The sequence below is a fragment of the Podarcis raffonei genome, chromosome 10 (genome assembly GCF_027172205.1).
Source record: "Podarcis raffonei isolate rPodRaf1 chromosome 10, rPodRaf1.pri, whole genome shotgun sequence".
Lineage (NCBI taxonomy): Eukaryota > Metazoa > Chordata > Lepidosauria > Squamata > Lacertidae > Podarcis > Podarcis raffonei.
The window spans coordinates 53,225,750-53,237,367 of record NC_070611.1 but is presented as its reverse complement, the minus strand read 5'-3'; the positions used below and the strand labels follow the sequence as shown (position 1 = coordinate 53,237,367).

The 11,618-nt window shown below is 41.0% G+C and overlaps 1 protein-coding gene across 5 annotated transcripts in view; it reads right to left on the bottom strand.

The window, feature by feature from the left end:
• Positions 1–11,618, bottom strand: part of SYCP3 (synaptonemal complex protein 3) — a 171,808-nt gene that overhangs the window by 384 nt on the left and 159,806 nt on the right. For 2 of the 5 annotated variants that reach the window (XM_053405943.1, XM_053405942.1), the window contains exons 2-8: positions 8,080–8,223; positions 6,344–6,422; positions 5,051–5,085; positions 3,258–3,375; positions 2,344–2,443; positions 1,281–1,379; positions 1–105 (exon numbers count right to left, since the gene is read on the bottom strand). In XM_053405943.1, coding sequence (XP_053261918.1) covers positions 1–105; positions 1,281–1,379; positions 2,344–2,443; positions 3,258–3,375; positions 5,051–5,085; positions 6,344–6,422; positions 8,080–8,212 — 669 coding nt within the window. In that variant the 5' untranslated portion in view covers positions 8,213–8,223. Of the gene's footprint in view, positions 106–1,280; positions 1,380–2,343; positions 2,444–3,257; positions 3,376–5,050; positions 5,086–6,343; positions 6,423–8,079; positions 8,224–10,906; positions 11,073–11,194; positions 11,293–11,401; positions 11,523–11,618 lie in introns of those variants that run through there. The other 3 variants (XM_053405940.1, XM_053405939.1, XM_053405941.1) reach the window with 3 other exon arrangements.

Genomic DNA, 11,618 nt, shown 5'->3' with positions numbered 1-11,618 from the left:
AGTGTCCATCATGATCTTCTTTTGCAACATAGCCATTTCTTTCCGAAGCTCATTTTGTGCACCTACTAAAAGACTTTCATGAGTCTTCTCCATGTCTTCCATACTCTAAAATCAGATAGCAGCTTCATGAAAATCTGTTACTGGTTTACACCCAGAAATGTTGTTACATTTTAGAAGTCAAGGAATGGCCATGAATTACCAGAGTGCCTAGCAATGGCAAGGATAGTAGCCTAAACACATCAAAATTTTGAGAAGTAATTATGCTAACTGGTAAGAGTTCATCTGGAATTTGCACTGCTTATCCAAACAATATATTGTTCAACTGCCCTACAGGAATTGCCAGCAAGATGACAAAGGAGTCTACAAAGCAGTGATATTACTAACACATATGCATGTACAAATGTAAATGTAAAGGCTTGACAAGGTTAGCATTACAGTGGTACCTCGGGTTACAGACGCTTTGGGTTACAAACTCTGCTAACCAGGAAGTGGTTGCTCCAGATTAAGAAATTTGCCCCAGGATAAGAACGGAAATCGCGGGCCAGCGGCGCAGCAGGCCCCCATTAGCAAAAGCACGCCTCAGGTTAAGAACTGTTTCAGGTTAAGAACGGACCTCTGGGCCGAATTAAGTTCTTAACCCGAGGTACCACTGTATATGTGTGTTTTGTCCAACTATGAAAATAAGATGTAGCCAAGCTGTCTCTCATCACAGAGGAGATCAACAGTACTGCTGGGGCAATATTCAGTTGATGCTCATGCTACTCTTCATGCAATGCATATTAGGTGTCAAATAATCAAGTGGAAACAAAGCAGAATAGATGCAACATGAAGTTAAAGTTTAAGTAGTAGTTGCAATTATTTTTAAGCATAAATGTATAGATAGTATGCCACTGCAGATCTTGCCATATTAGCAGCAGGGACAGCACAGGATGTCTGTTTGTATCCAGCAGTTCTATGAGCAGAAAGCAGCTCATGCAACAGGTTTTCTTTTTCTTCCCTTCCTTCTGTACCCTCCAAAAACCCTCTAAGAAAGCTGGTGAAATCTCAGGCAAATCCTCCTGGCCCATCACAGGCCTATATGAGACAGACCCCACTGTGCAGAAGGGCATCTAGACCCTCTGGAAAGAGGTTTTGGGAGATGTAGGTAGAAGGAGGGGAAGAGAAAACCAGTGGTGGAAGCTGCCTTCTCACACAAACTTTGTTTTAATATACTGTAAACTAAAATAACAATGCACTTTTAATAACAAACTTGATCAAATGGTTGTTGTTTTTTAATATACCTTCAAAAATTGCTCATACAGCTGCTTAATTGTTTTCAGTCTTTGACTCTGAACTATTCTTGCTTGTTGGAAAGTTTTTTGTTGTTGCCGAAACAGGTTCTAAGGAAGGAAAAAGAGGCTATAATAAATGTAGGAATAAATATTCATATAATAAAGCTCTATCACATTGTTACTAATTGTAAACTCTAATCATAACCAAATGCAGTGGAAGCTGGTATGCTAGGACAAATGGGGCACCGCCTCTCCAACTTCACTTTGCCCCATCTGCCTTGCCTACATCCCGTCCATGGGTAACACTGCCAGTGACTGCTGCTGCTGCACCCTGGCCTGTGTAGGATTCAGAAAGGAAAAGGTTAGACACAAAACTAGAATTAGTTTGCTCTAGGTCCACCTGCTGTTGGTTTCCTTTATTTCCACTCAACTACTCCCAGTAGGCACCAGCCATCAGTTATTACCATAAGTGTATGTGTGTATATATATTCTTAAATTAATTTCTAAGCCTTTGCTGTACATTCATATAGGGTTTTCAGGGGCATGCAAGTCAGTGAATGAACAAAAAAAGAAAGAAATTCTAAGAAAATGGCGTATAGTTTTTACATGTCAAATTGTTTCCAATGGCAAGGTTTTCTTGCTTTCACTTGCTATTTATTTACATTTATATGCCGCCATAAACAATGGGCAACTTATAGTAGTAACTGAATGCTTATCTTCCACTGAACGTATTGTTGTTGCTTACCACTGTAAGCTTATCCAGTGTATATTTATTTAAGGAACAAATTGATCACAGTGCAGAAACATTGGCTCTACTAACTATGGCGTAACATTATCTTTTGACCTAATATCTGAGATGTTATTACTGATCAGCACTTGGACTCTGCTAATTTACTTAGATCTCCTTCACCCTATGTGAGCATATTGTTTTCCTAAAGCTAGGGCTACACGCAACCCTGAATATTACCTGTCTGTTTTGTGAATGGTAACACTCCACACTGCAGTATAAGGAGAATGAAATATCAGCCTCAGGCACTTACATTTATTATTCAAGAAGTTAAGAAAAACAAACCATTAATTTTTCTTCCTGTTCCTCAGATTTCTTTATATCAGCATCCCACTGTTGAAATACATGCAGGAACTGCTGAGAATATTCGTGTTGGACCTTCTGCCTAAAATACATATTTTGCAAGCTGAAATAATGCATTTTTGAATGTTAACATGAAATACCATTGATTTATAAACTGTAAAGGCATCGGTGAAAGATGGAGCACCTAAAACATTCAGTTAGTCACACAAACTTTAAAAAAGGAAGAGTTGGTAGATTTGAGAGAACACAGCTAAGGTGAAAGGTGGCCATCTTCTAATTTGGAAAAAAACACACCATAGAACATTGAAGAGTATTGTTCTAAAGTAGGTTTACAATGCAATCATATGCATGTTTACTTCAAGTAAGCCCAATTATGTTCAGTAAGGTGAACTTCTAAATAAATAGTGTAAGAGGTCAGGGGTCCCTTTACCTTTAAAGAATTTGCTTTCTAAAATGAAATATTCTGATTAGGAACCAACTCCTTTACTATAGTAAATTACCAGGAAATCATATCCAGACAGACAATCAAAACTCAGACACTAAGTCCAGGATGGAAATCCTTTTTTGGTCTAGTGTCACATTTCCAGGGGAGGGGTACAACTTGTTGGGGGGCCACATGCTGCTCATGGGCAGGAACAGAGCCAATAGTGAGCAGGGCCACCCTCTCTCTGACACCCCCATTTCTCTCTTCCCCTGTTTAACATGCTGCTAAGAGAGGGAAAGATAGATTGCTCTTCCCAGGTCTGATCTGATCGCTTGCATATGTGATTGCTTTCATCCATTTTGGCTTTTCTGCCTGTTGGCTCTCCCTACCTACATGGAATCAGACTGAGGGCCACAGGTTGAATCTCTGCCACAAATGTGCAATGTATGTTAGTGTTAATTATAACCCCCACCTTTGCTCTTGTTGTGTTTTCCAAACGTGTTCTATTTTCTGGTTGCTTGTTTTGAGAGAAGCTTTCGTGTACATTTCTAATCTTTTCCTTTTAGCCAGAAGAGCTTTGTTAATGTCCGCTGCAGAAAGACAAAGAATCATTAGGCATTGTATCTTAAAACATATGTAAAGGTTTATAAGCTTTGCAAAAAAAAGGCTAGAACGTCTCGCACACTACACCTGGAGGGCTGTTGCAGCGTTAGGCTACAGTAATTAATGCATGAATCCAGGGACCTCTTCTCAAACTGATTTTGAATCTAGTATAAGCTGTATTAAAATTACAGTGTTTATATGGCAGCTTTTATAGTGTGTTGATCTATCAGTGAAGTATTTTGCCATCAACACTTTTAACACCCCACAATAAACACACAAACTAAGCGGAAGCTGGCTGCCACAATCCAGTCTGCCCAAAGATTTGGATTCTTACATGAAGCCCTTTTCAAGCAAGCCCATAACCAAACAATCTAGGCAGGTGCTTTTATAAAACATGTTACCTTTTGAGGCTAAAACTTTAGAGAGAACTCTTAATAAGAGACAGTAGAATATCAAAGGAGCAAAATACAGCATTGGTTAAGCAGTTGCCTTTCTTCACTGTTAAGAACAGTATTATTCATGTTCCATGATTTGCAGACATATTCCAAAACGTCATGAAGTTCAAGATGGCTTTGAGAAAGCTTGTGGCCCATGCTCAAATTACATAAGCTGTAGCCATGCTGTGTATCCTTAACAGGACTGAAACCTCATTAGAGAAAGATTAGTTGATCAGTTATATGCACTTTAGTCACTAGATTAATCAAATCTGCATATGGGTAAAAACACAGCTGAAGGAAGAAACACATTTGTTTTTAGATTATGTGCATGTGTTGTAGCTGGCATCATTTCAGAAGAAATAAGCATGCCAAAGGGAGATTATGTTTTAAGCTGTTTCTTGCCATACAGTAGTTTTTATAAGCACTTGTATTAAAATATGTATTTTTATTTTTAAAAACTGCTCCTCAGTTAATTGGGATACTTTTAAAGTCAGTTGATTAGTTCAAAGAAGCATTGCAGTCCTTGTCCTTGAGCAGGCATTGGGACAAACTAAGAAGTCTTTTTGCATCATCCTTTGTTAACTACCACCCTTCATTACAGAAAGTGGAGAAGAGCTAGGTTCTTGCTATGGAGGTGACTGATATGGACACAGACAAGATGGAATCTTGCCAGTAATGTCTAACAGATTAATGAAGGCCATGTTCCATCACATTTTGCCCTAGCCAGTCTATTTTAGTAGAATTTGCTTCACATGAGTGTGAAACCCAGAGAAAGACATAGAAATTTCTAAGTAATTTTTTTCTGAGCAGGCATGGATAACCTGCACCCTAATCTTGAAGTTTGCATTGGCACATCTGCTTTGGCAAAGTTATTGCAACTCTGATGTAATCAATTGATCAATCTAATTAAGTACTACAAATGACAATATCCCACCGCACTCCTGCCATCATACTACAGCAAATAATGTTTGGAATGCAAATTGTTAATTTGTTCATATGACTAAAAAGAGAACATTTATTTTAAAAACTGGTTTATATCCGACTAAGTTGTTTCCAGGTTAGAGCCATTAAAATTAAAGCTAGCCATATCCATTTATTTCACTAGGTCTACTCTGAGTGGAACTTACTTGGAAACAATCCTGTATTTTGAAATAAAAGGGCAGGACCCTTCTCCCATATAACTATTTTATTAACTGACAGTATGTAAGTATTTTCTAAAACATACCTCCAAATCTTTCCAGCATATTCTGTACTTCTCCCCTATAAAAATATTCATATTTTTAGAATGACTTTTTTGCATTAAGAGAACTAGTTTATATTTTTCAGATATTATTTGTAAGTGGTAGCAAGCTGCAACAGAGACCAACAATAATTAACACTACTAAAAGCCTTGTGACAAAGGGAGTGGGGGGAATCAGCACTGTGAAGGGGTATAATCTTTGGGGCATCTGGGGGGGGATGTAAACCACAACAGGATAGAGACATTAAATTATATTGCCAAGATTTTGCCCATCAAGAAATATATAATTAACAAAGGGCATAACCTTCTGTTTATGACTCAGTAGTTTAAAACATCTTATGTTGAAAGCTGCCATTTTTAATTATAAGCTTAATGAGTCTGCTGAAAATTCTGTCAGAGATGCTAACGTTCCTAGGATTCTTGGAAGCCATGGCAGTTGAAGCAGATTTAAGACTGCAATCCTAAACACATTTACTGTGGAATATTTCTCATAGAATTCAGTGCACCCAACTTCTGAGTAACTATGTTTAGAATTATGCTGTAAAATTGGTTTACATTTATAACATGGTTTACATTTATAACATGGTTTACATGGGCTTCTATTACATTATGAGTTGATTTATTGGGGATTTGATGGTGGTTTGGATGTAACTTAATGTGTGAAGAACAGTGCAATCCTTTCCATGTCTACTCAGAAATCCCACAACGTTCATTGGGACTTGCTCCCTAGTAGTCTCCGTTAACTTCAGAACTTCCTTGCCTCTCTATTCTGTAATAATTATTGAGAAGAGGGCAACTGAATTATCCTTCATTAATTAATTAAAGTGGGCTAGATTCAAAGGTTCTCTTCCTCCAATGGAAGGGGATTCCTCCAACAGAGCAAGCACCTTATATCAGAGTAAGCTCCTTACTTTGGAAAAAGAGAAGCTTTGGATCCACACCAGTATCTAACCACTTCAAATGTTGTAGGCCTACAATTCCCATTATTCCTGACTATTTGCCATGCTGGCTGAGGCTGGTGGGACCTGATCTAACAACATCTAAAGGGGCACAGGTTATCCAGCTCTGATCTACAGCCAACTAATTTTTAGTTATGTAAAGGTGCTGTTTTTTTAAAAAACAGATCTAGATTGTAGCCAGACTTAACAACGTAAAAGTAATATATATTTCTGGCTACAATAATTGTAACAAAGAGGCACTGGAAACGTAACTGATACTTTATAACTGTAAAAAATAATTTAACATTATATGGCAAAAAATAAATAATAAACTATTTACCCAACTTCATCTTCAACTACAGGACGAGGAGTCAGCGAAGGTCTTTTTTTCCCATGTTTATCAATTATTGGAGTTTCATCTTTATGGGAGGGAAATAGAAGGTACAGTTTACCAATTACTTGTATCACATTAAAATGTTTTAAATCCCATATACCACTTTTAAATGAAAATTCTTCAAAAAGCAATTTACAAGTTACATAAAATATCATTTAAAACCATATAAAACACCACAAAAATCTCAAAACAATATGTGAGAACTAAAAATCAAGAGGACCATCACTACCCCAGCATAATATAAAATTATCAAAATTAGGTGAAAATATTAGTTTTGCACTCAGTTCAAATTAACTGATAAAGGCCACAGTAAAAATAGCCTGTTTAAAACCTGGAAGGGATGGGCTCTGTGTAATGTCCCATGAAATCACCTTCCACATCTGGGGGGCCATGAGCAAGAATACCCTTGTCTGTCAGCTTGCCAGTCTTATTTCCATTATAAATAGGCACCTAAGTAGAGCTTCAAAGGCGGATCTTAAGGTACAAGCAAGTTGCTATGGATCCAAGCAGATCTCAGGCTTTTTAAAACTAGTATTCCAAGATCCACCAACCAGAACTTGGTGCAAAGACATATATTGAAAAAGGAGACAGCAATGTTTCTGAATACCAGTTGCTGGAAATCACAGGAGGGGAGAGTGCTCTTGAGCTCAAGTCCTGCTTGCAGGTTACCCACAGGCATCTAAGTTGGCCACCGAGAGAATACAGTGCTGGACTAAATGGGCCATTGACCTGATCTGGCAGGCTACTCTTACGTTCTTCTGCAACCAGGAATTTGTTTTGAGTACCAGAAATTAACCAAATTCATGGTCCTTCCCCACAAAGAATACCCTCCTTGTTAACCCCTGCCTACACACACTTTCTTCATTTCAACAGTATATTGGAGGGGGGGTTCTCAGTTTGTTGTTGTTTATTTTATTATTACATTTATACCTAGTTTTTCTCCAGTGACCTCAAATCATTTTCTCAATTACCATTTTACCTTTACAACAACTCTGTTAGGCTGAAAGACAGTGACTTGCCCAAGGCCTCCCAAGTGAGGTTGGTGGCTGAATCCTTGTCTCTGAGGTCCTAATTCAGTATGCTAACCATTTAATAATTGGGAATCAGAAATTCTTATCAATTATCGAGATCTGCCAGTAGATCCTGATCTACCTTTTTCCCATCCTAGTTTTAGGCAACCCTGCCTAAGCCATTCAGAGCTTTTAAAGCTCAACACCAGCACTTTAAATTGGCCCTAGGATTGCACTGCAAATCAGAGCAACTAGTACAAAAGTGTAATACGCTCTGAATGCCTGGCTCCAACGAAGAGCTGAGATGCTACATTATGTTCCATTCTCTATGACTGCTGAGAATGCCAGACCATCTCCTCCCAATCCCTCAAGTGGAATCCACTTTCAAGAAAGAACTTCACCTGCTGAATGAAGCAGCAGGTTTGAATCCTTCTCTGCCAACTGCATGGTCATCTAATGAGGAGTAAACTTCTTCCATTTCACAAAGAAATCTGCTGTTGCGAAGACAGCCTTAGGCAAATGCCAAAAGTCAGGTTATCCAGCAGTCCTATTTGATAGAATTTGGGGTGTGTGCCCCCCTATACTACTGTGAGAAAAAGGATGACTTATCCTATTTGTATTAGGAGTGCAACAAAACAAAATGTGTTTATCATTTTGTACTGATTACTACACCTTCTCTAACATCCTCTTCAGAGCCACTCAGATGTTTTTTTGTATGTTCTTCAAAGTCGTAGGCATGAACAATTGGATCTTCCTGTGCCAATTTAGCAGTTTTTGCTGCAGATTTTCTTCCTGATGGTGCCATAATCAGAGTAACTGCCATAAAATATATTTTTTTGTTTAATTCACCACATAACACACAGTATGAATTTAAGATAGGGAAAATAAGATACTAAGATACCACAGATTCCGGCGTATAAGACGACTTTTTAACCCCGGAAAAGAGGTTAAAAAATCAGGGGTCATCTTATACGCCGGGTATGGGTGGCGCGGACCGGAGCCTGCCCTTCGCTGCAGCAGTGGCTCCGAAGCAGCAGCAGCAGCAGCGGGCTCTGCTCTGGGCGGCTTTCTCCTGGTGCGGAGCCCACCCCCCCTGCTGCTTCAGAAGCAGATGGCGGCTGGCTCGGCTCTGCGCCAGGAGAAAGCCACCCGGAGCGGAGCCCGCCCTGCTTCGGAAGCAGCAGAGGGCTCCGCGCCGGGCAGCTTTCTCCCGGCGCGGAGCTGCTCAGCGTATCAGGCGACTGGGCTTATAAGACGAACCCCCAAATTGCAGCTGCTAATTTTGGGGGGGGGGGTCGTCTAATAGGTCCAGTCGCCTAATACGCCGGAATCTACGGTACTATTTTATCTTGTATCTGCCATTGCGAATTCAGTCAGAATTTAATACATGTCTGCAGAATATTTTTACAAAGCTTTCACACATTTTGAAGTTAAACCTCATTTGACTACGTAAGCTACAGTGAATAATTATTGTAAAATGTCTCCAAGAACAATTTTTGAATGAGCTATTAAAGTTTAAATAATTCTGCTAGACCAGCTGTGCTACATGAAGTTCTTTGGCTCCCAATTTGTTTCCAGGCCCAATTCAAATAACTTGTTTTTACATTTAAATCACATGATATGTTGTAGAATCAGGATATCTAAGTGGTCATCTCTTACATAAAGATGACTGCATATTTCAATCTTTACAGCATGGGTCTGATCCAGTCCCCCCAAACAAGTTATTCTGAACCCCAACCCCAAGCTCCCACTAGTTTTGGCAGAGGCAGGAGAAAGGAAACTAAAGCAGACAGTGCTGGGGTGGAAATCATCTTCTCCCTGATCATTTGATGAATGCAGATGTGACCCCCTCCCCCTCAGTTGACCTGCACAGACCAGCTGGGGAGGGGAGACAGTTTGTTCATTGTCTCCCTGTATGTGTGAGCATGTGAAAGTGCAAGATGGCCACACATATTGCTGACATGCATCTCCCAGGGGGTTGGCCAAGGGCAAATGTGGCCCTTGAGCCTGAAAATGTCAGCCCCCCCCCAGCTCTATAGGGAGCCTTTCTCCGTGTTTCAACATCGTTTGAGGTGTGACTGCTGGTACACACTGTTAGATCTATTATGTATTTGTTAAGTTCTAAGATTTTGTACATGGTTTCTAACCAATTATTACTTGTACCAAGTTCAAGGTGTGGTTGGGCTACTGGAGAAAGAAAACCCCAATCAAAGATAAACAATTAGGGATTCAATAATCTAAAAATACTACTGTTGTTTGACAGCATACTGTTCATCCCCCTTTCCTCCCCTCCCATTTTGGAGCACCTTGTTCTAGCTCCTGATAGTACAATCCGCTTTGTACAATGACGCTTACACACCCGGGTGTGTTTTAGAATTGCAGCCTCAAAGGCTGCTTCACTCAGCCACAAGAGCACAACCAACAACCTCTTCCCGCTTTTCTTCACTTACCAAACTTTTCTGCTCTACCTTCCTTTCAAGCCCAAGGCAAACTGCATGCATAGCACATAGGGTTCTCCTCACATTCTACCCCGCCCCCCCGTCACAACAGCCCTGCAAACCTCCCCCCCCAACCGACCTCACTGCAATCAACCGAAGGCAACCAACCTTCAGGGTTATTGTTTTTATTTTGATTATATATTCTGTGGTTTTATATTTTGATTTTGTTCTGTGAACCGCCCTGAGACCTCCGGGTACAGGGCAGTATATAAACCAACCAACCAATCAAATGAATGAATAAAACCATGCCCTAGGCTCCCCAATCTCTCTCACCACCAACAAACTAATAAATGGATAGGTGGAGAATCTGTCCACGTGACGCCGACACAAAAAAACCCCACTATACAAAAGAAGGAAATCTACCCCTCAAACTCACAATGCCTATGATAGCCATGTCTCACACCAAATGTGACTGACGCTATGAACTGAAAACACCAAATGTAACTGACCTGCAGATAAGTCTCCATGAACTGAAAGCAGAGACGTTTTACATACACCTTTGTTATCCACTGAAATCTTTCAATAAAGAAAAACCAACCAACCAGTCCTCTTATTATTATTAATTTATATACTATCCTATACCCAGGGGTCTCAGGGTGGTTCACAGAATAAAATCAATATATAAAACCACAAAATACCTAATAAAAATAAAAACTGCAACCCAGTACCACCCCCACCCACAAAAAACCCCCAAAAAACCATTTTAAAAGGGCATAGGATGTCATTAAGATCAACCAAAAGCTTGGTTAAAAAGGAACGTTTTTTGCCTGGCGCCTAAAGGTGTACAATGAAGGTGCCAGGCGAACATCCCTGGGGAGAGACCTATGAGGTGGAGCGGGGGCGAGTGGCTCAAAATCACCCCCCCCCGTCAGTTTCGTGGTTGGGGGCGGGAATTCGAACCGCGGCCTCTCCTCACCCCCAGCCTGGCGCTCTAACCACCAAACCAGCCGCGTGGCTTGATCGCCTTCCCTCAAGGCCGCCCCGTTTCCCGCCTAAATTACCTCAGGTTCCCTCCTTTTGGTTCTGCCGTTGTCCTTCCCCACCCGGGTCCCCTTTAGCCCAACCTCAAGCTGTCCCCCTTCCGCCAATTTCTCTCTTACAACCACCCAGCAGCATTTCCTACTTTCCCAAATCGCCGCTCCCCCCCCCCTTCTTTCTCCTCACTCCCTGAAAGAGGGAGAGAGAGGGAAAGGTGAGGCGGCGACGAGAAACACGACAGGAACGGGACGGGCCCAAAGAAAGTTCTATGCAGTTAATAAACATCGCGTCCTGTGGAACCTGCGCCAGACCTAAATAAAGGGCACCCGCCGCCTTCGCTCCCTGCCTCGCGTCTGCACGCACGAACGCAAAAAAACCCCCAAGCGGATTAAACTTCAGGCGGCGGGAAAGGGGTTGGGGGGGTGGGTATCACAGTACACGCTTTCAAACAAAACATGCCACATTTCCCTAGCAATAGTAATAATAATAAACCAGCACAGAAGCAGAAACGTTCTAACCCCGCTAGGCCGGTTTTCTGTTTGCAGGGAAGTTTTTTATGAAGGGGAGAAACTTCCAAAAGATCCCGCCGCCCCCCGTGCAGTCTGAAGTGGTGAAGTCCATTCTTTCTCTTCCAGCAGATCGGCTGCACCTGCCGCCTCAGGAAGCTGTATCCGACTTTTTTTTATTTTTTAAAGAAGAGCCTATGGTAGTGCTGCACACCGCCTGAGGCAAAAT